Source organism: Aquarana catesbeiana, linkage group LG05 (assembly GCF_042186555.1).
Source record: "Aquarana catesbeiana isolate 2022-GZ linkage group LG05, ASM4218655v1, whole genome shotgun sequence".
NCBI lineage: Eukaryota > Metazoa > Chordata > Amphibia > Anura > Ranidae > Aquarana > Aquarana catesbeiana.
In genome coordinates, this window is record NC_133328.1 from 84,883,314 (window position 1) to 84,911,126 (window position 27,813).

Consider the following 27,813-nt stretch of genomic DNA (forward strand, 5'->3'; position numbering starts at 1 on the left):
ATTAGCCATTTTCTCTCCCCGGTGTCATGTGAGTCGTTAGTGTTACAAGGTCTCAGGTATGAATGGGGAGCAGGTGTGTTACATTTGGGGTTATCTCTCTCACTCTCTCATACTGATCACTGAAAGTTCAACATGGCACCTCATGGCAAAGAACTCTCAGAGGATCTGAAAAAAAGAATTGTTGCTCTACATAAAGATGGCCTAGGCTATAAGAAGATTGCCAAGACCCTGAAACTGAGCTGCAGCATGGTGGCCAAGAACATATAGCGGTTTAGCAGGACAGGTTCCACTCAGAACAGGCCTCGCCATGGTCGACCAAAGAAGTTGAGTGCACATGCTCAGTGTCATATCCAGAGGTTATCTTTAGGAAATAGATCTATAAGTGATGCCAGCATTGTTGCAGAGGTTGAAGGGGTGGGGGTCAGCCTGTCAGTGCTCAGACCATATGCTGCACACTGCATCAAATTGGTCTGCATGGCTGTCATCCAAGAAGGAAGCCCCTTCTAAAGATGATGCACTAGAAAGCCTGCCAACAGTTTGCTGAAGACAGGCAGACTAAGGACATGGATTACTGGAATCATGTCCTGTGGTCTGCTGAGAGCAAAATAAACTTATTTGGTTCAGATGGTGTCAAGCATGTGTGGTGGCAACCAGGTGAAGAGTACAAAGACAAGTGTGTCTTGCCTACAGTCAAGCATGGTGGTGGGAGTGTCATGGTCTGGGGCTGCATGAGTGCTGCCAGCACTGGGGAGCTACAGTTCATTGAGGGAACCATTAATGCCAACATGTACTGTGACATACTGAAGCAGAGCATGATCCCCTCTCTTTGGAGATTGGGCCGCAGGGCAGTATTCCAACATGATAATGACCTCAAACACACTTCCAAGATGACCACTGCCTTGCTAAAGGAGCAGAGGATAAAGGTGATGGACCTAAACCCTATTGAGCATCCTCAAACGAAAGGTGGAAGAGCGCAAGGTCTCTCACATCCATCAGCTTTGTGATGTCATCATGGAGGAGTGGAAGAGGACTCCAGTGGCAACCTGTGAAGCTCTGGTGAACTCCATGCCCAAGAGGGTTAAGGCAGTGTTGGAAAATAATGGTGGCCACACAAAATATTGACACATTTTGGGGCCAATTTGGCCATTTTCACTTAGGGGTGTATTCACTTTTGTTGCCAGCGGTTTAGACATTAATGGCTGCGTGTTGAGTTATTTTGAGGGGACAGCAAATTTACACTATTATACAAGCTGTACACTCACTACTTTACATTTTAGCAAAGTGTCATTTCTTCAGTGTTGTCACATGAAAAGATGTAATCAAATTTTTACAAAAATGTGAGGGGTGTACTCACTTTTGTGAGATACTGTATACACACACACACACACACACACACACACACACACACACTATATTGTCATATGTATTGGGACACCTGCCTTTACATGCACATGAATTTTATTGGCATCCCGGTCTTAGTCTGTAGGGTTCAATATTGAGTTGGCTCACCCTTTGCAACTATAGCAGCTTCAACTCTTCTGGGAAGACTGTCCACAAGGTTTAGGAGTGTGTCTATGGGAATGTTTGACCATTCTTCCAGAAGCGCATTAATGAGGTCAGGCACTGATGTTGGATGAGAGAACCATGCTCGCAGTCTCCGCTATAATTAATCCCAAAGGTGTTCTATCGGGTGGAGGTCAGGACTCTGTGCAGGTCAGTCAAGTTCCTCCATCCCAAACTCGCTCATCCATGTCTTTATGGACTTTGCTTTGTGCACTGGTGCGCAGTAATGTTGGAACAGGAAGGGGTATCCTCAAACTGTTTCCACAAAGTTGGGAGCATGAAATTGTCCAAAATGTCTTGTTATGCTGATCTTGCTGTCTTAGTGTCCTGACCTAAACCCTCAACTGGTCCAAATCATTTGGTGGAGGAGGGAGTATGGTGTGGGGTTGTTTTTCAGGGGTTAAGCTTGGCCCCTTGTGGACAGCCTTCCCAGGAGAATTGATGATGTTATAGCTGCAAAGGGTGGGCCAACTGAATATTGAACTAAGACTGGGATGCCATTAAAGTTCATGTGTGTGTAAAGGCAGGCGTCCCAATACGTTTGATAATATAGTATATATATATATATATATATATATATATATATATATATATATATATATATATATATAAATATATAAAGAGCAAACAGTAAGACAGTAAGAGCACCCCGGAATGACCTATTTTGAAAAGTAAACAATCCAAGGTGATCCCATTTTTTGCCACAATTTTTAGGAAACGAAGAAACTTGCTGGTGTTGAGGGGATTAAAACATGGACTTTGGTAGTGGCACACTAAATACAGCACATACAGATCATACACTGAGGGAGGTGTATGGGTAATTGTGCAAGTCACATACAGTGGAAGAATGGAGATGAAAGGGTTAAGGCGATTTGTGTTTTTAGCGCTGACTTGTTATATACTGTGTATTCTTTCTGTTATTTAAATTAATACAGTTAGTTGAGCTGTGATACAAGATGGACATCTTTGAGATGTGAGGTAAACGCTCCATCAATACTGATGAGGTGTTTAAACAGGATGAGGATATGGGTAATATGCATGGGTTGTTTATTCATTTAAAAAAACCTAATGACAGTGGAAATTAGAGCCAATTGGGATATCTCCTTCTTGGAGAGTTACGTTAAAGAAAATGTGGTCTTTGCGTTGGGACGTATCCCCAGAGGGCAATGATGAGAAAGAGATTACTAATTTTTAATGGTGCTGGTTTAGATCTACTCAAGTTCCTTATCTCTAAAAAAAACAACATAACCATGCACATTTGGACTCTGAGATCAATAAAGTTAAGGAAAACCTTCCATTGAAAGACAATGAGAATGATTAATTTGAGTCAACAAGGGTATGGTAAACCCATTTTTTCACAATGGGAATTTCCCTAAAATAAAGAGGAACAGAAACAATAGTGTGACCCAATTGAATTATCATACTCCTAGGGGGACATTTCCACCTAGAAGGATGAGCACCTATCCAGATGAAACTCATGAGTATAGAGAAAAATACCCAGTGAGTACGTCTAATAGACTTCAACCCCTATACCAAATTGATGATGATGAGGTCAATAGAAGGGATTTTAGACCACACCCCAGCAGTATAGGACAGGAGGTGCTGACAGAAATAATCAACCTTGGAGAAATCCCCATAAAAACTGAAATATGGGAGGACAGCAGAATAATGTTCCACCTCCTTATAACAGATATAATACCTACAATCACTCATCTTGCAATTTACCATATAGAAAGCGGCTCCAGAAGAAACAGGGTAGAGATGTGATTGGAAGGAATGGAAGGAGTTCTGAAGCTTATAGAGAAATGGGTCTTACTAATACTCCTTATCACCACAACAGTTCACAATTAGCTTGAGATCACATTTTATAGGGGAGGGAAACCCCAGGAAAAGAAACACTCACATAGAAGGAGAAAACAGGGAGAAAGGATGATCAAGAGGAGCCAAAAAGAGAAAAATGTAAATAATGGAGGGATCTTCTTTAATTTAAGTAGAACATCTTTAACAGAGGAGAAGTAAAGTTACCCGATAAAGGGTTAAAATTTCCTCCACAAGCTAAACTGCACAATTTCCAAACTTATATAGATATTCATAAATTCATAAGACAGATTTCCCTAAAAAAACTCTTTGCCCAAAACCCTATATTGAGAAATATGAATGAAAATTCTACCTATACTAGCACTAATTTTAAGAATATGCCTGTTTTCAACCCTCGAGCTGTTAGCAACCCCCATATTTTGTTTTTTAAGGATATGGTCCTAAGGGACCTTGATACCTTAAAGCAGGGGTCCTCAAACTTTTTAAACAGGGGGCCAGTCCACTGTCCCTCAGATTGTTGGGGGCCGAATCAGTGCAGCCTCACCAGTGCCCAGCAATGTAGCCTCACCAGTGCCCAATAATGCAGCCTGACCAGTGCCCAGCCAGCCTGACCAGTGCCTAGCAGCACAGCCAGCCTCACCAGTGCCCAGCAATGTAGCCTTACCAGTTCCCAACAATGCAGCCTGACCAGTGCCCACCCAGCCTGACCAGTGCCTAGCAGCACAGCCAGCCTCTCCAGTGCCCAGCAATGCAGCCTGCCCAGTGCCCAGCAATGCAGCCTGCCCAGTGCCCAGCAATGCAGCCTGCCCAGTGCCCAGCAATGTAGTCTGACCAGTGCCCAGCAATGTAGTCTGACCAGTGCCCAGTAATGCGGCCTGACCTGTGCCCAGTAATGCAGCCTTACCAGTGTCCAGCAATGCAGCCTGACCAGTGCCCAGCAAGGCAGCCTGACCTGTGCCCATCTATGCAGCCTGACCAGTGCCCAGCAATGCAGCCTGGCCAGTGCCCAGCAATGCGGCCTGACCTGTGCCCAGTAATGCAGCCTTACCAGTGCCCAGCAATGCAGCCTGATCAGTGCCCAGCAAGGCAGCCTGACCTGTGCCTAGTAATGCAGCCAGCCTCTCCAGTGCCCAGTGATGCAGCCAGCCTCTCCAGTGCCCAGTAATGCAGCCAGCCTCTCCAGTGCCCAGTAATGCAGCCAGCCTCTCCAGTGCCCAGTAATGCAGCCAGCCTCTCCAGTGCCCAGTAATGCAGCCTGACTTGTGCCCAGTAATGCAGCCTGACTTGTGCCCAGTAATGCAGCCTGACTTGTGCCCAGTAATGTAGCCTGACTTGTGCCCAGTAATTTAGCCTGACTTGTGCCCAGTAATGTAGCCTGACCTGTGCCCAGTAATACAGCCCGACCTGTGCTCAGCAATGCAGCTTTATCAGTGCCCAGCAAGGCAGCCTTACCAGTGCCCAGCAAGGCAGCCTGATCAGTGCCAAGCAAGGCAGCCTGACCTGTGCCTAGTAATGCAGCCAGCCTCTCCAGTGCCCAGTAATGCAGCCAGCCTCTCCAGTGCCCAGTAATGCAGCCTGACTTGTGCCCAGTAATGCAGCCTGACCTGTGCCCAGTAATGTAGCCTGACTTGTGCCCAGTAATGCAGCCTGACCTGTGCCCAGTAATGTAGCCTAACCTATGCCCAGTATTGCAGCTTGTCCTGTGCCCAGTAATGCAGCCAGCCTCTCCAGTGCCCAGTAATGCATACAGCCTCTCCAGTGCCCAGTAATGCAGCCTGACCTGTGCCCAGTAATGCAGCCTGACCTGTGCACAGTAAGGCAGTCAGCCTCTTCAATGCCCAGTAATGCAGCCAGCCTCTCCAGTGAACAGTAGTGCAGCCTGACCTGTGCTGAGTAATGCAGCTTGACTTGTGCCCAGTAATACAGCTTGACCTGTGCCCAGTAATGCAGCCTGATCTGTGCCCAGTTATGCAGCCTGATCTGTGCCCAGTTATGCAGCCTGATCTGTGCCCAGTTATGCAGCCTGAGCTATGCCCAGTTATGCAGCCTGACCTGTGCCCAGTTATGCAGCCTGACCTGTGCCCAGTTATGCAGCCTGACCTATGCCCAGTTATGCATCCTGACCTGTGCCCAGCAATGCAGCGTAATCTGTGCCCAGTAATGCAGCCAGCCTGTCCAGTGCACGGGGATTAGTGAGAGGAGCGCCGCGGGACTTACAGCTATGAACAGGCAGCCGCGAGGAGAATCCTTGTGAAGCTTTCCCGTGCTGGAGCGGGCTCTCTGTGTCTCCGCTCCCACACTGGACAATGCCCGAGATTGGTACCGTTTCCCCCTATGAAGCGGGGTCCGCAGGGAAAGCATCTCTCCGGGCGGACCGTTGTGGGGGCTCCAGTGCCCGAAAGGCCGGGAGGGCTGGGTAAAAGACCTTGGCGGGCCATATTCGGCCCGCGGGCCGTAGTTTGAGGTCCCCTGCCTTAAAGGTTAAGACAATTAGAAATAACAGCAGTTACCCCTGGCCTTAATATCTTGTCAGAAAGAAAGGATTTGGTCATAAGACCAGCTGACGAAGGGTAGGAATTGTTTTTTGGGACAAAACTGATTATATGGAAGAAACGAACAAGACTTTAAGTGACTAGGAAACATCACACTTCCCAGGGACTCCACTAAAGAATTTATGTATAAATTAAAACAGTTGGTTAGCAGTGGCAGCTGGTGCTCCATCAGTCGGGGGGGGGGCGGCAGGCAGCCCTGACCACTGACCCCCCCATCGCTCCAGCCCACCACCGTGCCCCCCCCCCCCGGTTCATGACTGTGGTCACGGCTCAGCAGACAGATTGCCCAGATTGCCAGTGTGATCAGTGCAGGGAGCTACCCTCCATCAGTGAACATCGCAGGATGACAGCATGCAGCACTTCCACTACAATGCCAGATGTGCGATCCTCACACCTACTGCAGAGGACTGCAGAGAGGACAAGACCCTAGCAGAGCGTGAGCCTGGGGAGGACAGATCCACCGAACTTGAAAGACAAAGAACGGTGTGGGAATGCCTGCTGCTCAAAGGAGCTGGGCAGAGCAGGGAGAAGGAAAGCGGCTCTCCCCCGAGTTTAAATCCATCCAGCGGCGGCTTACCTCCTCTGTGTCCCGGCATCCGTGTCCCCCCTCTGCCTTCTCCCGGCCAATGGGGTCTTTGAATTCCCGGCCTCAGGAGCTGATTACTGATTGGCCAGAAAAGAAACAGGAAGACATTAGCGAATATTAATTTGCTAATGTGACACAACAGGGTGGGCTCAGGACGTACAGCTCTGTGTGCCAAGCCTACACTTTTTTTAAGCCAATTAGAGTCCCAGGCTCTAATCATGTGCTTCTAAAAAAAAAAAAAAAAAAAAAAAAAAACCCTATTGGAATCCATCCGTCCGGCGCCCTGCATGTAGATTATGGATGCATGGATGGGAGGGGCGGTGCCCGTACATCCCCTATGGATGGGCCACCACTGTTGGTTAGTAAGGGGTTCAGAAAAGGTATCTTAAATAAAAAAGACATTTTTTTTGTCCCCTCAGCTCCCAAGCTCATGATTATGTACTGCCTCCTGAAAATACACATAGTAAGAATCTGCAAAACCCTCCCAGCAAACCAATAATTAGCTGCATTTGGTTCTCTCCTCAGTAGAATTGGAAAATACATAGATTGGTTTCTGCAACCTTTGGTCATGAGTACCCCTTCTTTTTTTAAGAATACTAAGCAGGTTCTTAATGAAATCAAGAAAATTTGGGCTGATGATGACACATATTTGGTAACACCAGACATTTTATCATTATATACTAATATAGCACATGAAGATGGTTTTGCTGCTGTAGAATGCTATCTGAACACGGCCTCTCACATTCCTCCTAGACAAAGGCATTATATTTTGGAGTTAGACTTTGCAATTACCCACAACTACTTTTGGTACAATAAATGCTTCTTTTTGCAGACCAAAGGAGTTGCTATGGGGGACACATTTTGCAACCAGCCTGGCCAACCTCTTTATGAGATGGTAAGAGAATTTGATCTATTCACGTGATTGGCCACAGCTTTTTTTTTTTTTATAAACGATACATTGATGATGTGCTTTTGCTATGGAGGGATGACTCTTTCTCACTGAAAAACTTTATGTAGACACTTAATAATAATAATACTAATAAAAATAAGTTGAACATACGCTTTGCTCATGAATACAGTAAAAGTGAGATTAATTTTCTAGATTTGACAATACAGGTGATAAATAATAGACTAAGTACAAAAACCTCAACCTGAGACCTCAGTCAATAAGAGGTCCTAGAAGGCTTAATTATACCAGAGCACTTTAGAGATAATTCAATAATTGTTACGGCTACTCTAAGCTCCTGTGCCCCTAGACCACATCTGTTGTGACAAAATGCGTTGGATCAAGCTTTCTGTTGATGTTTTCAGGCCTGCTAAAAATAGGATGTTTTTCATGCTACACTATGGAGTTCCTCTGTTTTATTCCTCATGTCTGATGTCATCTGTCTTGACTAAATCACAACAGATGTGGTCTACGGGCACAGGACCTTTGAGTGGCTGAAACGGTCGTTAAATTACCTCTGGAGCACCCTGGCATAATTAAGCCTTCTAAGGCCTCTTATTTCATGAGGTCTCAATATCTGGTAAGCAGCTTACTGTGTGCCTTTGGTGATGGAACACCAAAGTCTGACACTGACGAATGACAGCTTTTGATGATATTGCACTTATTGTTTAATGGACACTTTTGTGTTTTTTACATTATACACTGGTGTTTGACGCAATTGGTGCAAAGTGTGTATATCACTATTTTATTGACATATTTGTTGTTTTTGAACTGAGATTTTATTATAGTGACACTTTGTATTTAAGGGAACAAAGCAGCACATTTTTTTTTTCTTCCATTGTTTTTTTTATATCTGTGAGATTTCCTTTCATTTCTGTTTTGGAGTCATGGGGAAGTGGGGCAAGACACAGACGACAATAAAAATCGATGTTATGTCTATGTTAAGACTAAAGTTGTGTAGGCTGAAACGCGTCAACTCACTTTATTTCTGACCTGTACACTGTGGTTTCTACAATAAACACAATTTTAATAACAGGAGCGTTGGTGCGGATAAAAATCTGACAGAGATTTTATTGCCTCCCTGATAGACTGAAGTGGTTTAAAGAAAGGATCCATTCAACTATCAAGTTCTAGACTCTCTACTGCCAAAACATTCCCTGGCATTTGACAGTAGGCTGGCCTTAAGAAAATATACGTACAAGGAACTATGGTTGGCAAGCTAATCCTACCAACAAAGCTGTGGTAATAAATGCCTAAACACTAAGGGGTCTAGTTTGAAAAAAAATTGCTGTGTGAATGGCTGGGTGTTCACACAAATAATCCCCGTAATATGTCTAATACATGTATTTTATTTGATCTTCTGGTCCATCTAGTGGGCATAATGCAGTATTTTCCTGATTGTGATTTTTCATTAGAATGCCGCATTATGGCCACTAGATGAAGCTGATGTTTAAAGGAAATACACAATAGGGGGACTATTCAAGATAGCTATGCAAACTGCCAAGCCATTTGCCCGGCAATATTTTCATAAATAGACTCCTAAGGGTGGGTGATGGGAAACTTCTCTAAAAAGTGATTCAACCCAACCCATACAAAAATATACAAAAACACTACTCCTTTAAAATAAATAGTCACTAATAAATTAAACAAATACTAATCATAGAACCCTTCCCTGTTGCTGTGGGCTCAGCAATCAAGACTTCCTTTCACTAAAGCTCAAGTGGGCTTCGTTTATGATAGTTTGTGTCAAATGCATGCAACTTTAAAGTTCATCGTAATTATGTTGGGGGGTTTTTAATATTTTGCTACAAAAAAAAGAAAAAAAAGTGAGGTTAGTTAAAAATTCTATTAATCTCCTTTATCTCATTTAATATGTAATCATTTCGCTGGTAAATTCTCAGCTTGTTCTGTTTCATTTCTTTATGCCGCCAGGAAACCATCAGAATTCAGATATGAAAAATAATACATTTCTTGTCACATTCACGGCAATCAACAGACCAAACAAATACCAATTAAATTCCGCTGCTACATTATCGGTGCTCAGAGATACTGTATATCTCCGGTATACACACTCAGGAGTCAGGGATTTATATGCCTCATGAATGCTAATGTTTGATTTTATGGAAGATTGTATATGTTACGCCAGCCGAAAATAAAATCAATCATGTGTTTTCCCTTCATGTTTTTTTCCACTTTGCCTATTAATCAGTAGTGCTGAGTAATGGAATATAACATGTGATTACCTGCAGCATATGTGTGTGAACATGCTTTGAAAAATGTTTTTCTTTGTCTCCAATGCAGACGGAGTGTTTGGGAGATGTCAGCGGCGAACGGTGATAGACGTATTCAAGTACGAAGTTTCACCTCCTGTTGTGCAGCGTCTGAGGAACATTCTTCAGAAGCTCTCCCACAGAGGTAACTGCTTAGGCTATAGTTTAAAGGACAATTATCACACCAAAAGACCAATTTTTTTTCACCATATGCTTAGCAAGCAGTGTACAGTATGTATAATTTCTTTAGGCAGAAGGATGGACTAAAAAGAATTGAATGCAGCTATGTATTCATTAAACATCGGTAAAATCAAACTAAATTTAAAAATAGAAAGATTTGCAATGTTATATGGGAAATTTTGAAATGTTTATTGTACTTAAGCAGTACTCTAAAAAATCTACCTTTTCTTTGGAACTTCTCATGAAATATGGTGTACTTCCTGGCATGTGAACGTGCCTCATAGCTGTGAGGCCCCTTTCACATGGGCAATCTAATCAGATCCATCTGAGTTTTTTTTAGGTGGATCTAAACAAAAGCTACCTGTTAGTCCTAGGGCAGGTGAAGGTAGTTAGACATGCTTTTGGTTACATCCAATTACCTCTGAGTCCATTTAGGTCCGAAAAAAATTGAAAAGGTCTGTTTTTTTTTCTTTTGATGGAACAGAGGTAGTCAGATTTTGTTAAATAAAATTGTTGGGACTTTATATGAGACAACGACTGCTACAGAGTTCGTATGTTTCCATCCCTGAATCATATAGAAAAAAGAGGGGAAAGGGGAATGGGGGAATAGTGGGACTTTATATGAAGCACAACACCAGAACCAAATGAATCAATTAGTAGATACTATTTAATGGTGCACATGGATGCATATGTGACAGTAAATAACATGTAATAAATAACATAATAAATGCATATAAATGTATACACACACATAAGTGTTCCTACATAGTAAATAATATATAGTAAAATGGATTAAATGTAGCCCAAACTTGCATATAGACATGGTTGATTGCACACATGATAATGTAAATGTTTTACATCCACCTTCCCATTGACCTAACGTGTGCCAATAAGCTCCGGGTGCAGAAAACAACAGATATGAATGTCACGAAAGTCACATCTGTACTGTTGGGCTCCAGTTCAGCTGGGGATCTCTTTATGGATCCTCTACTGATTGGAATGAACACAGCCGGTGTGAAAGAGCCATGTATCTGCAGTGCGAGATCCAAGGTACTGTTGACTGCTAGTCTAGGGAGATTTAGAGAATGTTTTGGTGATGTCATACTGGGTTTGAGTTACTAAGGCCGGCCATACATGGGTCGAATTCCAAAGGAATTTTCTTTTGAAAATCTTTTCTAATATAAAAAAATGATCCGCACTCCGTTTGTTGCTCCTAAAATTTCTTAATTTTATTGAATAGCCACAGTGAACAAACGCAGATTAAGTCAGTTGACGTGTTTCAGCCTATAAGGCCTCATAACCTCTTATCTGATATACTCCACACCATTATTGGGCAGCAGCAACGGCCGACTTGATTCATCGAATTGGAATAATGGGGCATGTCGGAAATTTTTTTTGAAAAACGAATGATTTTCTAATCAATGATGGGAGAATCATGTGAGAAATTTAATAGTAAAAGAAACGTGCATGAGTGCAGGAAAAGAAAATTCCCAGAAAGAAAAGACGATTCCCGCCTACCAAAACTCTTTTCTGTAGCAACAAGAGGTGAATTTGAAGGCTTGGTTGGTCGAATTTCAAAATCAATGGTGGCACCATCAATCACAAAACACACAAAATGTCTGATTTTTTAAAGAAAATTTGTTTGGAATTCGACACATATATGGATTGCATAAGACTGCAGAGTGCAAAATCCGGAGCAGCTCTGCATAGAAACCAATCAGCTTCCAGGTTTTTTTTTGTCAAAGCTTAATTGAACAAGCTGAAGTTAGGAGCTGATTGGCCAATGGGTACCTTGCACAGCTGCACCAAATTTTGTACTCCAGTTTTAGTAAATCAACTCCACTGTGTTGTTCAATGTTCTGCTTGCTGAAGGTTCTGGCATGAGAAAGCAAAGCCCTTCCTTTACCAAGATGACTTCACACGGAAGAACGGTACGTGGCAGTACACAGCATAGCAAGTCAGTAATGGTGAAAGTGCAGGTGCAGGGTGATTACAGGCTATACTGGTGACTAGTCCTTTGCCCTCTACTTGACTTTTTGGGCACAGCTTTTAGTTTCTCTTTCATGTGTTTTTTTAAATAAACTAGTGTATCGGAAACTATCATAACATTAAAGTATAACTTTAATTTTAGGGCTCAAATATACAGACAGTAAGTACCAAAGCCATGTGTACAGGATGATGATTTAAATTTCGTTTTTACTTGGTCAGGGGTTCACATACCCTGCTGAAAATGCCACCACATGCATTCAACATATCCAAAGTGGACATAGCAGTTCCTGCTGTTATTGAAATGTAAATTTAAATATAAAAACAAATGGATTAAAATATTAGATAATTAATTGATTGTACAGTACACCTTAAAGCGTTTATTAACCTAAAAGAAAAAAATATATTGATCCTGTTTCCTTAAAGCATGTTATACAGCACAGTGCTTATGCTGTGTAATTTGTCCCCTTCTATCACCTAATAAACCTGACTGATCCTGCCTGGCTATGTCCTCCTCTTTGTAAACTGACCACGGTGTATCATGGCTGCTAATCCCTGACACCGTGGTCAGTTTACGTGCCTCTGTCATCTGCAGCTCTCCTGTCCTCCTCTGTCCCCTCTCCCCCCTCCCCTCCCTGCCTATCTGCTCCTGTGTCAATGACCTGCCGCCTCTGCTCCTGATGCTGAAGTTTCATTTAATGTTTTATCCCATCTTGTCTGTTGAATAATCCTATGTGCCCCTGTGTCTATGTTTTATTAAAATAAGCCATTCTTTACCACATCTCAGAGCTCCGATCGCCGCTCATGTGACCCACCGCCTCTCTCCTCCTCTCCTCCCCACCTCCTCCTCCCCTCCCGACTGATGTCAGCGGGGAATCCTCAGCCCCAACCGCTGCATCTGTCAGACGGGGAGAGGAGAGAGCCGGCGGGTCACGTGAGTGGCAATCTGCGCTCTGAGCTAAGGGTGAGCTGCACGATTCTGGCTAAAACGAGAATCATGATTTTTCTGGTTACAATAAAGATCACGATTCTCATGGCGTAACATCATCTTTCACTTTATACAAAAATATTGGGCTAACTTTACTGTTTAGTTTTTTTTTTTAATTCATTAAAGTGTATCTTTTAAAAAAAAAAAAGCGTTTTAAAGGCGCTGCGCAAATACAGTGTGACATAAAATACGGCAACAACCTCCATTTTAGTCTCGTCATATGGGTGTAAGGCGATGCACAAGCAGCTTAACCCCTTCTGGACCACCCCACACAGATATACTGCGGCAGGGCGGCCCTCCTGCAAGAAATCATGTGCCTGTACGTGCTTTTGTGCACTGGGTCTGGGGCACGCGTGCTGCTGGTGACCCACTCCCACTGGCGGCACAGCGGGAGCCAATCAGCAGGCCCAGCGGACCCGATGTTCGCCAGCACCCTGTGATCATTCTCATTAGAGGCAGAATGGTGGTCTGTATGTAAACAAGGCAGATTGCTGTTCTGTGAGAGGGGAAGATGGAGATCTTGTGTTTCTGCTAAGCAGGAACACAGATCTCTGTCTTCTCCCAGTCAAAACATCCCCCACACAGAAAGCACTCTCTAGGAGCACATATAACCCTTTGATCGCCCCTGATGTTAACCCATTCCCTGCCAGTGTCATTAGTACAGTGACAGTGCTTTTCTTTTTAGCACTGATCAATGTATTGGTATCACTGGTCTCCAAAAAGTGTCACTTATTGTCAGATTTGTCTGCCGCAATGCCGCAGTCCCGCTAAAAATCACTGATCACCACCATCACTAGTAACAACAATAATAAAAATAAAAAATTCCATAAATATATCCCATAGTTTGTAGATGCTATAACTTTTGCGCAAACCAATCAATATACACTTATTGGGATTTTTTTACCAAAACATGCAGCAGAATACATATTGGCCTAATCTGATGAATAAATTAGATTTTTTATATTTTTTTATTGGGAATGTTTTATAGCAGAAAGTAAAAAATATTATTTTTTTTCAAAATTGTCAGTCTTTTTTTGTTTATAGCGCAAAAAATAAAAAACGCAGAGGTGATCAAATACCACCAAAAGAAAGTTCTATTTGTGGGAAAATAGTTTGGAGGAGAAAAAGGGTAAAGGGCCACAGACTTTACAGGCAAGATGGACAATGATATAGTACAAAAATATATTATTAACAATAAGTCATATCAAAGGGGTCAAGTAAAAAAGAATTAAAAACATACGATAGGCATATGATAGTAATGAGTATCTAGTGTAAACAAGAGGGTTGACACCAAATAAAAGGCAGTGAGCCCCTGTGCATCAACGCGTTTTGCTGTTTTGCTTCGTCAGGACACACTTGGGGGTAGTTGGAAGGAACAGTTCTCACTATCAAAGATAAAATAAATCCATCAGACATTATATTACATATGATATGATAAAAAACTTTCAAACATTGCTGTATCCAGAGGAGATACGTACATTTGTGGGAAAATAGGACATCAATTTTATTTGGGTACAGTGTCGCACGACTGCACAATTGTCAGTTAAAGTAACGCAGTGCCATATTGCAAAAAATGTACTCGTCATAAAGGGGAGGTAAACCTTCCGGGGGGCAGAAGAGGTTAAAGTAGAACTAAATGCAAAACTTTTTAAAAATTTTGGATGGAGGTGTTATGACCCCTGTCAGTTTTTTTTTTGCCATCTGCGTCCCAGTGGGGAGATTTCCTTTCACTTCCTTTCTCAAAACAAGAAATGAGAGCAGATTACCTCCAAAATTAGGGAATCCCAGCGTGTCACCAGAACTAGTGTCCCAGTTTGAAGAATTCCACTCTGCTCCTGTTTTGGGGACAATCCAAAATTTGTGCTTTTCTTCCACTATTGGTGATAACAGTAAACAGGACAAATAGAGAGGCTCCCACATGGGGGCACAGACAGCAATAAAAACTGACAGGTGTTCTAATCCTTCTCCAATCTAATTAAGACTAAAACAAAGCTTTGCCTTTAGTTATACTTTAAGCAGGATGATGCCGTTTAAAAGATCTAATGCAGTTGAGATACATCTGTCGATGAACTCTGAAAAAAAATTCTCAAACTGATTCAAAATTCAAGTTGAGATCACCTTAAAAAAAAGCTGAATTTGCACATCAACACAGGCTCTTAAAAAGCAGCCTTTCATTAATGACCAATATAGCCATAAAAATTGCAATTACTGTACGAGGACTCACCTCATCTATCAACCATCTTTTATAAATTACAGCTAAAATAATATTTGTTATTGTTCTCATTTGTACCAACAACAACCCTGGTAATTCATGTCCTGAAATGGCAGCTCTCATATTTCTATCCTAACACTGCGGCTATTTTCTTTTGGTCCGAAAAGCTTTTGATAGGCAGTCATATTTGCTCATTGCCTACAAAGATTTTCTTTTCTGTTGGGTAGTGATGCACAGTGGCAGTTTTAGGGCTCGTTCACACTAGTGGTTGAGGGGCAGTAAAACCTGTGCTTTTTCCGCCCATAGCGGGGTGGGGGTGCGCTCAGAAGTTGTACCGCCTGTTGCTTTGAACACAACCCATTTAGTTGAATGGGGTCGCTCAGCAAGCTCCCCAAAACTCAGTGCAATGCACCTGGTTGCAGCGTGCTAGTGTGGACTTTAAGGGGTTAAAGCAGGGAGTGAGGAGGCAAAACTCTGCCTCCCCACCTCCTGTCAAATGTTTACTTAGGAGTGATCTGAACGCAGACTGCTCTTTAGAGAGCACCGCTCGTGTGAACATGTGCCTGCTGTCCCTCTTTGTTAGCCACTAACAGTCTATAATATTTAGACTGGGAAAGGGGGGGGTGGTGTCAGCTACCCATCGATCGCAGGTAGGTGATGAGTAGATCATGTTCCTTCCTTGCTGACCCCTGGACTGCTCCTCCCACATGTGCAGAGCGGAACAGGGAAGGAACAACTTAGTATGCTGCACTGCTGACAAGCAGAAGGAAGGGAACCTGGAAAGGAGGGGTGGCAGGGACAGCATTTTCAATCCCCTGTAGCTTCCCCTGGAGCTGCTGAAAGCCGCTTCTCCTTCTTTCCCTTCCACCATCATTCAGCTGCTGTAGACAGGAACTACAAGGGAACGATTCCAGTAAATGTCATCCCTGCCACCCCTCCTGTCCAGGTTCCCCTTCCTTCTGCTGCCGGGGCCCCCTGTGTCATCCCTGGGTTCCTCCTCCCTCCCATTTCAGGATGGAGAGCAGGGGAGGGGAAGGGGCCAGTAAATATGTAATTTACTGGCCCCTTCCTTTTCTGAATGAGCACAGTAAGTTATTGGTACCGATCACTCACTGTGCTCATTTATAACTGTTTACTATGCTTCAGTTTGTCAATAGACAGCGGGGGTCTGTTTAGACCTTATATATTTTGCCAAAGCCTTCCAACAGGGCGGTGAAAAAAATATGTAAAGAATAATAAAAAATAAAATTGTATAAAATAATAAAAAATTTAATTATAAAAATAATATTAAAAAATTAAATAATTACAAATTAAAAACACTGACACTGTCCAATGCCCTACTGACACCAACCTCTGCCCTACTGACACCATCCAATGCTCTACTGGCTGACATAGTCCACTGCTGTACTGACTGACACTATCCACTTCCCTACTGAAATTAGCCTCTGCCCTACTGACATCATCCAATGCTCTACTGACGCCATACACTGCTCTTCTGGCACCACCCTCTGCCCTACTGACACCATCCTGTGCCATACTGACACCATCCTGTGCCATACTGACACTATCCTGTGCCATACTAACACCATCCTGTGCCCTACTGACACCGTCCACTGCTTTACTGACTGACACCATCCACTGCTGTACTGACTGACACTATCCACTGCTGTACTGACTGACACTATCCACTGCCCTACTGACATCAGCCTCTGCCCTACTGACACTGTCCACTGCTCCACTGACTCCGACAGCTGCTTTACTGGGAGTATTCTCTGCCCTACTGACACCAAACTCTGCCCTACTGACTTTGTCCACACACCTTTCACTGCCCTACTGACACTGTCCACTGCTCTACTAACTGACACTGTCCACTTTTAAGGTAGGCTAATTTTATATTTTTACAGTGGCATTTGTTTTATTGTATTTTTTATAGTTTTCCTTATTTAGTTAGGTCTTGCTAGTTAATTTATATAAAATAAAGGGTGCCACACCTTTTTGATCTCTTTCGTGTTATTCTGGTAGATAGCCATCTCTCAAAGGCTGATTGTTTAGACTGATTGAAATTAATAGACTTTCCATGTTACTTATATGTTATACTGTACCTCTACTCAATCTAGTGGGATTCAGATTACACTTTAACAAGGATTTCCACTAGTGGGAGAACCTACAATATGATATACTTTCAGGGAAATGTGAAATATCAAGTGTTTAAAGAGTATGTTACCCCAACATTTAATATCCTTTATATGTGCCTGCTGTACCATGTACTTGTGTTAAAAAGTATCCTGTTCTCTTTGTGTTGCTTCCTTTGTGTGATCCTTCCAGTCCCCCTGCTTTCCTATTTCAACCTGACCATGCCAGGCATAGAAGCTCATCCTTCCGAGCATGGTCTGTTTTTCGGCTGTGCTGGGAGACCAGCCTGCCTGTCCTCCAATGGCCAAGACTTGTGCTGACACACCTGCCTGCACAGGTAATCTTTGGGAAATTCAGTGTATTGCTCTTTCTCTGCCTCATCCTGACACACCCCCTGAAATCTCCACCCCTACCTCTTATGCAGCTGAGAATAAAGGTGACCACTTAAAAAAGAAAGCGAAAAAAGGTTTTTATAAATTTTTTTTAAATATATGTATACACAAATGGTTTGCCTTTCATTTCAATTTTAAACTCAATGGACTATTTTGCAAGGTGTAGGTTCACATATACTTTAATCTCTTCCCAACCAAGTATATGCAGTGGCAGATAGAGTGGGCCTTTATGCCCACTGGGCTGCCACTTTCGGTCATGGCTTCTGATTGGAAGCCAGGGGGGCAGGCTCCAAATCATGTGACCTCTTTAAGAGCCAGTCAGAGTGCTTACATGATTTTCTAACTATATTCAGCTGGTATATAGCTAGTATTAGAAGTTTGAATCTGATTGGTGAAACATCAAGTAGAAAAAAAATAAGAGAAAGTGGTTACACTGCACAATCATAAGGAAGCCAACACACCCACATAAGTAGAAACATGTGTGAGGAGCTTTTTGCACCCTGGGTGCAGTGCATTACACAGAACTTATATTGATGGGGAAGATTACATTTGAACATAAATATTGAACTTTGAGCATGTGCTTCTCAGCCCCATAGGCTGCAATTGAATTCTGTCAACCTGTAGGCTGGCTAGAGAGATGGGATTCAATTGCAGCCTATGGGGCTTTAGGGCGCATACACAAGGTTTAAGAGCAAGTCTCCAGCAACCGTGTTTCTATGGAAACTCACCATCCATAGATTATTGGCGTTTTCTAGACAACTCAGTAGGACCTTTATACAAGGCAACATATTTATCTCAAGGCTGCCCGAAGAAATTCAGTTAGGTGTGGGATCTCTGTATTAATTCTGGTGACATCACCGATACCTCATCACACTAACTATAAGGTCGGTTGCTCTATTACTGACATTTTTCTTACTGTATTTTGATGTGCTTTTTGCCCTGTTTGGGAAGTTTTTTATCACGTTCATACAGGGTAGTCCTTTTGCCTTGCAGGGCTTTTTCTCTTCCTTTTGTGTCCTCCCTGCTGTACCTTTCCTTGTTAAGTTTAACAAGAGTGAGAAGATGTAACTGTTGTTTGTGTTATTGTGTACTTTACTGACCTGGGTATGCCCAATGGACCATGTTTCATAACTAGTTACTTTTTATATACCTTAAAGAGAAGGTCCAGCCCCCCCCCACGAAAAATTTAAAAAGGAAAGGAGGGAGGCGCACCTAAGTGTAGTATTAAAATGTATATTTAATGCGCAAAGTAATGTACTTACACAATAGAAGAAATCAAAGGCATCTCTGTAGTACAAAACGTCCCCCTCAAGGGGTGCCAGCTTATCCGGTTTCCCAGCGTCCAGAGGGAGTCAGGGACTGTGCAGGACGCTGAATCCAAAACAGGAAGTGAAGAGGTTTCAGGCTGCCTGGCGTGGACCGCACGGGGGCAAATAATGTCACCCGAAGGGTCAGACCTCGGTATAGGAAGGACAGGAAGCAAGGCTACGCAATCGGAGCATACAGCTCCTTCTACTGGCCTAACACATACTGTGCAATAGTAGCTTAAATAATATCTGTCTGCGGCTAAGGAACTAGAAGGACCAGCGGACCAGAGACATGTAGAAAAAATTGTTAGAAACTTATAACAGATTCAAGACACAATAATAATAAATGTGAAAGATAGATGATGAATAAGCATCAATATTAAAAAATATATATAGCTGATGAATGAGCAGGGATATTAGAAAATATATATATACCCTCTCATCCAAACCTTGTCAACTCTTTTCTACCCTTAATTCCTTACTTCCCCCCGCACTGCCCCCACCCACCAACTTGCTTACCGCTCAACAGATTGCCAACCATTTCAAAAGCAAAATCGACACATTCGCAAGGAGATATCCAGCATTCAACTTCCTCCCCCTACCCAACACATCAGGTCCAATACCACATTCAATACTCTCCTCCTCCTGCCCAGTTACCACCGACGAAGTTGATAAACTCCTCTCCGTGGCCCACCTCACCACCTGTCCCCTAGACCCTGTCCCCTCACAATTACTGCGACCACCTTCCCACTCTATCCTAAACTCCCTAACCCACATTTTCAACCTCTCCCTCTCCTCTGGCACCTTTCCTTCCACGCTCAAACATGCACTGGTTACCCCCATACTTAAAAAACCCTCACTAGACCCACCTGTTTGAATAAGTTAAGACCCATCTCCCTGCTCCCATTTGCCTCCAAGCTCATTGAACGCCTTGTCCTGAATGAGTCACTACCTCATGGACAACAACCTTCTCAACCCCTTACGGTGGGGCTTCCATCCACAACATTCTACTGAAACTGCCCTACTAAAGCTCACCAATGATCTACTAACTACTAACACCAATGGCCATTACTCCATACTCTTAGACCTCTCTGCAGCCTTCGACACAGTTGACCACCTGCTCCTCCTCAGCAAACTACACTCCCTTTGCCTCTGTGATTCTGCTTTATCCTGGTTCTCCTCCTACCTATCTCAGCGCACTTTCAGTGTCACTTACAACTCCATCTCCTCCGCTCCTCTTCCTCTCTCTGTTGGGGTACCCCAAGGCTCCGTCCTTTGGCCCCTCCTATTCTCACTCTATACCTCTTCCCTGGGCCAGTTGATAACCTCCCATGGCTTCCAATACCACTTCTACTCTGATGACACCCTATCTCTCCACTCCTCAACTCACCCCCTCGATCGCCTCACGGATCTCAAACTTACTGAATGACATATCGGTATGGATGTCACATCACTTTCTCAAACTCAATCTTTCTAAAATTGAGCTTGTTATATTTCCTCCTTCCCGGTCCCCCCCCCCATGACTTTACCATTAAAATCAACAGCACAACCATTGGTGCCTCCACACGTCAGGGGGATGTGTGTAATCCTTGAATCTGACCTGTCTTTCAGCCCCCACATCCAATCACTGACTAAATCCTGCCACCTTAACCTCTGCAACATCTCCAGAATTTGACTCTTCCTGACCAATGACACCACAAAGTAACTTATTCACTCTTTGATTATTTCCTGCCTTGACTACTGCAACTCTCTCCTTAATGGCCTACTCTTATGCAGGCTATTCCCCCTTCAGTCTGAATCTGCTGCTAGACTAATACACCTCACTAATCGATCCGTGACTGCTGCCCCTCTCTGCCAATCCCTTCACTGGCTTCCCCTACCCCACCGTATAAAATTCAAAATTCTAATCACAACATACAAGGCCATCCACAACATTGCCCCCAGCTACATCACCAACCTCATCTGCAGATATCGTTCAAATCGTCCCCTCCGCTCCTCCCAGGACCTCCTGCTCTCTAGCTCCCTTGTTACCTCCTCCCATGCTCGCCTTCAGGACTTCTCCAGAGCCTCTCCTATCCTCTGGAACTCCTTGCCCCAGTATATATGTTCAGCCCCTAACCTGTCCACCTTTAGGAAATCCCTGAAAACTCACTTATTTAGGGAAGCCTATCACAAACTCACCCAACAACCACATCAAATCATTCTCCGCATCTATTACCTTTTGCACCATCACCCCCTTCCTTTAGAATGTAAACTCTACGAGCAGGGCCCTCCTGTCCCTTCTGTATTGAACTGTACTGTAATTGTGCTGCCCCCCCTCTACATTGTAAAGCACTGTATAAACTGTTGGCGCTATATAAATCTAGGGGTGTGGAATTTAATCGCTGCATCGATGCATCGCGATTCGGGGGTCCCCGATGCGGCATCGATGCAAGCACCCCTAAACATCGATGTCGGGTGTGACGTCATCCCGACTTGCCCCGCCCCTCCCGGAAGTGTACTCCAAGCGTTTTTTGTCAAAATGGCTTTTGCTATTAAATTCAATAGTAATCCATTCAGTGGTGATCGCTGTATGTGTTTTTTTTTTTAAATATATGTAGCTTCATACCTCGTTTTTAGTTGTGTATATAACTGTATATCCGGCGTACATGTGACTGCTCGGTCCGGCCCGCCCCGCCCCTCTCCTCTCTGTCCCTCCTGACGTCAGCCCCGCCCGCCTCTCTTCTGATCTGATAGCTACAGTTGGTGGGCGGGGCTGAGAACTCCCACTGACGTCAGGAGTGTCAGAGAGACCTGAGACTGAGAGGAGAAAGATGCGGGCTGGACTGAGCAGTCACATGACCGGCTTATACAGTTTTACACACAGACTAAAAAAACGAGGTATGATGCATATATTTAAAAAAAAAAACACACACAGCGATCACCACTTAATGGATTACAATTGTATTTATTAACAAAAGCCATTTTGACAAAGACACAGTTATTTATATTTACACAGACAAAAATAAGATATGCAGCTGCATAAATTTTAAAATGCAGATACAGCGGTGGGCACTTAATGGATTTTAACTGCATTTTTTTTACCACACAGGTATTTTATCAGCTGTATGTAGAGTACAAGTGTGTTTGTATTCTACTTACACTGTCTCCTACATGTGCTCTGTGTGACATTATTTCTTTGCCCCCCCCCCAGTTTGCACATTCCACTGTGTTAACTCCTAGTGTGCTGGGAGGTGCAAACAGGGGAGCCCAGAGAAATGTCACAGAGACAGTACAGGAACTTCACAGGGCTGTTTGTCAGTTGTGGATTGTAATCCCTCCTGACCTCCCAGCAGCCATGTGTAAGAATTTCTGTACCTTGTAGTGCACCGGATTAGTGCACTACGTAAAGTGGAGTTCCACCCGTTTTTTTAGTTTATTAAAAGTCAGCAGCTACAAAAAGTTTAGCTGCTGACTTTTAATAATCAGACATTCACCTGTCCCACGGTCCATCGATGCGGCCACCCCGGAGCCTCGCTCCTCTCCCTCTCCTCGGCGCCGTTATATCTACTGTGGGCAGTGACACCCGCCTGTGACAGCTTATGGCTTCACAGCTGGGCGCAGACTGCACAAGCCGCAATGCGCTCTGCCATTGGCCAGCCAATCTTCTGGGACCCAGAAGATGGCTGGCAGGGAGGGGCCGCCTAGTAAATTTATTGTTTATTAAAAGTCAGCAGCTACAAAAAAAGTGTATCTTCTGACTTTTAATAAAAAGACACTCACCTGTCCCACAATCCAGCGACGTGGCCACCCAAACCCTCCATTCTCTCCCCTGCCTGTCCACGGCGCTGGCAATACTACTGTGGGCATCCGGCTGTGACAGCTTGCAGCTTCACAGCCGGGTGCGCATGTCGCACTGCACTGTCCTGCACAGCCGGGCAATCTTCTGGGAACTGTGATGTGTCCCAGAAGATTGCAGGGAAGAAGGGCCGCCTAGGCAGCCCAAGCGGAAGTGGGAGCTCGTCGGTAATCGTGATGCATCGTGATGCATCGCGGAATCGAATCGAATCGTTGACCAGATAATCGTAATCGAATCGAATTGTGAGACCAGTGAAGATGCGCAGCCCTATATAAATCATGTATAATAATAATATATATATATATATATATATATATATATATATATATAAATTAATATATTCCCATGAAAAATGCTACAAATACTGCAGCTGCTGACTTTTAGTATATGGATACTTACCTGTCCAGGGAGTCCGCAATGTCGGCACCCGAGCTGATCTTCCTGGTAAGGGAACCTGGCAGTGAAGCCTTTCAGCTTCACAGCTGGTTCCCTTCTGCGCATGCGCGAAGCGGGCTGTTCATTCTTATTGGCCAGGGGGAGGAAGGAGGAGGGGGGCCGAACCTCCAAGCGTCTGCGCCGCGGCGCCGTCTCCGGAAGTGGGGAATGATACCTGTCAAATACAGGTGCCCATTCCCGCCTCCCCCTGAAAGGTGCCAAATGTAAATGTGGAACCAGAGGGGGGAGGAGACAGATAAGCCGAAGTTTCATTTTTGAGTGGAACTCCGCTTTAATAAAGAGAAGTTGTAAAAACAAAAGAAAAAAAAAACAACTACATTTACCCATTAAGGTGAACTGAATGGCCAGACTTTAACAGAGTTACAGTGTTTGACCAGCTTCCCACCAATTGCTTTCAGATGTTGTCTAAAACTGCTCTTTAATGTTTCTCCAGGACAAATAAAGTGGAGAAGATGAAAAAAAGGGTGAAAAACCCCTGATAATTTGATTCCCTACATGATGATAAAACCAAAATAAAGTTGTCTGTCTCTGTGACTGTTCCCTCTGCTGGATCATTTTTAGTGAACATAGAAACTTGCCAAAAAGTGTGACTTTAGTTAGTCTCCAAACAACCAAAATATTAATGTGCGCCAGGATCATCTCCCACTTTGACAAGTGCAACCTTTTACAGCAAAACAACATCAAACAAACTCAACAATCCTGGGAATAATCAAAGAGCAAAAGGAAATGGATGCTTGCCAGCAGATGGTGAAGTATAATTAATTCCACTATGAGACAGATCATCACATTCATCAAAGTAACAAAGTGATAGTTGGAAATAAAAGATATGAGAGCATTAGTAGCATATCGTACTTATAGTGACTTTAATGTACAAGTCTATTATGGGTTGTTCTGCATTTTACTAAGCACAGAGTCATATAGCATTTATCAAAGCTTAAGTACACTTTTTGTACTATCATTCGTGCAAAGAAATGGATGGATGTCTCGTTGCAATGATCAAAAGCGTCATATATCTGCACAAATGGAAGGGATAGGATGACTTCTGCATGACAATTCTGAATATTTGAAAATCACATAGCATGGGCAGCTGGAACATATGGTTGCCTCTTCATGTGATGAGAAATGAGGATAGCCCCAGATAGAAAACTAATCCACATTTTCATAGTTACAGTTTTTTAGGTTGAAAAAAAAAAACTGTCCATCAAGTTCAACCACTTACAAACGCCAGAAGTTTTCATCTAGGGGAAGGCAAAACAATAACCTGTATGGCTGCTATTTGCAATTTAGGAGGCAAGCAATTCTTCCTGATTTGATAATTGTATTAGTTATATGGCTCAAAAAAACTACCATTTGTTTTAGTAAAATCTTCTGTAACTAATGTTAATAATGATTCCATCCTATACAGTAGTAAGGCATTCTGTTGTTTAGTGATTTATACTACAAAAATCCAATTTTCTATTAAATCAGTATGTAATAGCCAGCACTTTCAATAGGAGAATTGTCCCACGTTCATTCACCTAAAATATTACTGTATTTTGGGGTGACGTTCGTTCTTAAACTCTTCACCCTCCCTCCTGTCCAAAATGTCCAAATTGGGCCCAATTAGCCATTTTCCCTCCCTGGTGTCATGTGACTCATTAGTGTTTCAAGATCTCAGGTGTGAATGGGGAGCAGGTTTGTTAAATTTGGTGGTATTGCTCTCACTCTCTCATACTGGTCACTGGAAGTTCCTCATGGCAAAGAACTCTCTGAGGATCTGAAAAAAAGAATTGTTGCTCTACATAAAGATGGCCTAAGCTATAAGAAGGCTGCCAAGACCCTGAAACTGAGCTATAGCACGGTGGCCCAGACCATACAGCGGTTTAACAGGACAGGTTCCACTCAGAATAGGCCTCGCCATGGTCGACCAAAGAAGTTGAGTGTACATTCTCAGCGTCATATCCAGAGGTTGTCTTTGGAAAATAGATGTATGAGTGCTGCCAGCATTGCTGTAGAGGTTGAAGGGGTGGGGTCAGCCTCTCAGTGCTCAGACCATACGCCGCACACTGAATCAAATTGGTCTGCATGGCTGTTGTCCCAGAAGGAAGCCTCTTCTAAAGATGATACACAAGAAAGCCCGCAAACAGTTTGCTGAAGACAAGCAGACTAAGGACATGGATTACTGGATTCCTGTTCCGTGGTCTGATGAGACCAAGACAAACGTATTTGGTTCAGATGGTGTCAAGCGTGTGTGGCAGCAACCAGGTGAGGAGTACAAAGACAAGTGTGTCTTGCCTACAGTCAAGCATGGTGGTGGGAGTGACATGGTCTGGGGCTTTATGAGTGCTGCTGGAACTAGGGTGCTACAGTTTATTGAGGGAACTATGAATGTCAACATGTACTGTGACATACTGAAGCAGAGCATGATACCCTCCCAGACTGAGCCGCAGAGAAGTATTCCAACATGATAATGACCCCAAACACACCTCCAAGATGACCACTGCCTTCCTAAAGAAGGTGAGGGTAAAGGGTATGGACCAGCCAAGCATGTCTCTAGACCTAAACCCTATTGAGCATCTGTGGGGCATCCTCAAATGGAAGGTGGAAGAGTGCAAGGTCTCTAACATCCACCAGCTCCGTGATGTCATCATGGAGGAGTGGAAGAGGACTCCAGTGACAACCTGTGAAGCTCTGGTGAACTCCATGCCCAAGAGGGTTAAGGCAGTGCTGGAAAATAATGGTGGCTACAAAAATATTGACACTTTGGGCCCAATTTGGCCATTTTCACTTATGGATGTACTCACTTTTGTTACCAGCGGTTTAGACATTAATGGCTGTGTGTTGAGTTATTTTGAAGAGACAGCAAACTTACACTGTTATACAAGCTTTACACTCACTACTTTACATTTTAGCAAAGTGTAATTTATTCAGTAATGTCACATTAACAGATATAATAAAGAGTATTGCAGCATTGTATTTGCAGTATTGCACTGCTTATTTTTTCTCTTTTAATAGGCTATTTGTTTGTTACCTGGAGTTCTGCTTTAAGTACAATGTCATGATTTAAAATAACTAAATAAGGTGCACTTATAATGATGTTCTGTTGGGATTTTTAAGCAATTTGTATTGATTAAATGTATATTCTGCACACCCTAGAGACATGAGCAGAGCACTCTGAGCTACAGCTAGAAGATGTGTGAATCCCTCTCTATGTGGAAGTTAAAAATAATTTCTTCTATATGCTCCTTGTCCTTTATGCAGTCTACGAAAAAAGTTAATTTGTCAATCTCTATATTCTTTTTTTTTATATCTATACACAGAAACTAGATAACTAACTAGATCACTTTGTTAATTTGCCTTAACAAGTTTAAAGCGGTAGTAAACCCACTGACACTTTTTTTTTATATACACCTGTAAGGTAAAAGGCATAATGAGCTAGTATGCACTGCATACTAGCTCATTATGAAATACTTACCTTAGAATGAGGCATCGGTATCTTACCTGGTCCACGCCGAGGTAGCTGACATGTTGCCTCGGCGTGTCTTCCAGGTATCGCGGCTCCAGCGCTGTGAGTGGCTGGAGCTGCGATGTTGTCACTCCGGCGCGTGCGCGCAGGAGACTTCTTTCCGGCAAGGTCCAGCATCTGCCGGGCTTTCAGCCGAGAATCCCCTTGCGCATGCGCCGCTGCAGTCAGTGGCTCATTGCAAGGGGAATATCTCCTAAACCGTACAGGTTTAGGAGATATTTTTTTTACCTACAGGTAAGCCTTATTATAGGCTTACCTGTAGGTAAAAGTTAAAATTTTGACTATACAACCGCTTTAACAAACCCAGTTCTTTTTCTGTTATAGGCTACGCTGTCCACCCTTTTTTTTTTACCTTAGCTATACAGTTTCTTCTACAAATCCTCTTGTCCTTTTTACAATATGGTGTCCAAAACTTTACTCCATATTCATGATGCAACTTTACAAGTGATTTCTATTAATCAAAAGTGAACTCCTATATCACAAGTTTTATCTCCGTTTTCAAACATTTCAATATTTTTGCCTTTACAGGTAGTCCCTGGGTTACAAACAAGATAGTATGTAAGTTGGAACAGGTACAGCTGTGGGCAAAAGTTTTGAGAATGACACAAATATTAATTTCCACAAAATCTGCTGCAGATTTTATGATGGCAATTTGCATATACTCCAGAATGTTATGGAGAGTGATCAGATGAATTGCAATTATTTGCAAAGTCCCTGTTTGCCATGAAAATGAACTTAATCCCCAAAAAAAACATTTCCACTGCATTTGTGAAGAAGGCTTCAGGGCACCCAATGTCCAGCAAGCGCCAGGACCGTCTCCTACAGTTGATTCATCTGTGGGATGGGGGCACCACCAGTGCAGAGCTTGCTCAGGAATGGCAGCAGGCAGGTGTGAGTGCATCTGCACGCACAGTGAGGAGAAGACTTTTGGAGGATGGCCTGGTGTAAAGAAGGGCAACAGAGAAGCCCTTTCTCTTCAGGAAAAGCATCAGGGACAGACTGATATCCTGCAAAAGGTAAAGGGATTGGACTGCTGAGGACTGGGGTAAAGTCATTTTCTCTGATGAATCCCCTTTCCGAT

General features: G+C 43.3%; 1 protein-coding gene across 2 annotated transcripts in view; it reads left to right on the forward strand.

Moving 5' to 3' along the window:
* The window catches only part of PTPRN2 (protein tyrosine phosphatase receptor type N2), a 1,455,485-nt gene that overhangs the window by 411,706 nt on the left and 1,015,966 nt on the right, over window positions 1-27,813 (forward strand). For both annotated transcript variants that reach the window (XM_073629933.1, XM_073629934.1), the window contains one exon: window positions 9,767-9,880. In XM_073629933.1, coding sequence (XP_073486034.1) covers window positions 9,767-9,880 — 114 coding nt within the window. The remainder of the gene's footprint in view (window positions 1-9,766; window positions 9,881-27,813) is intronic.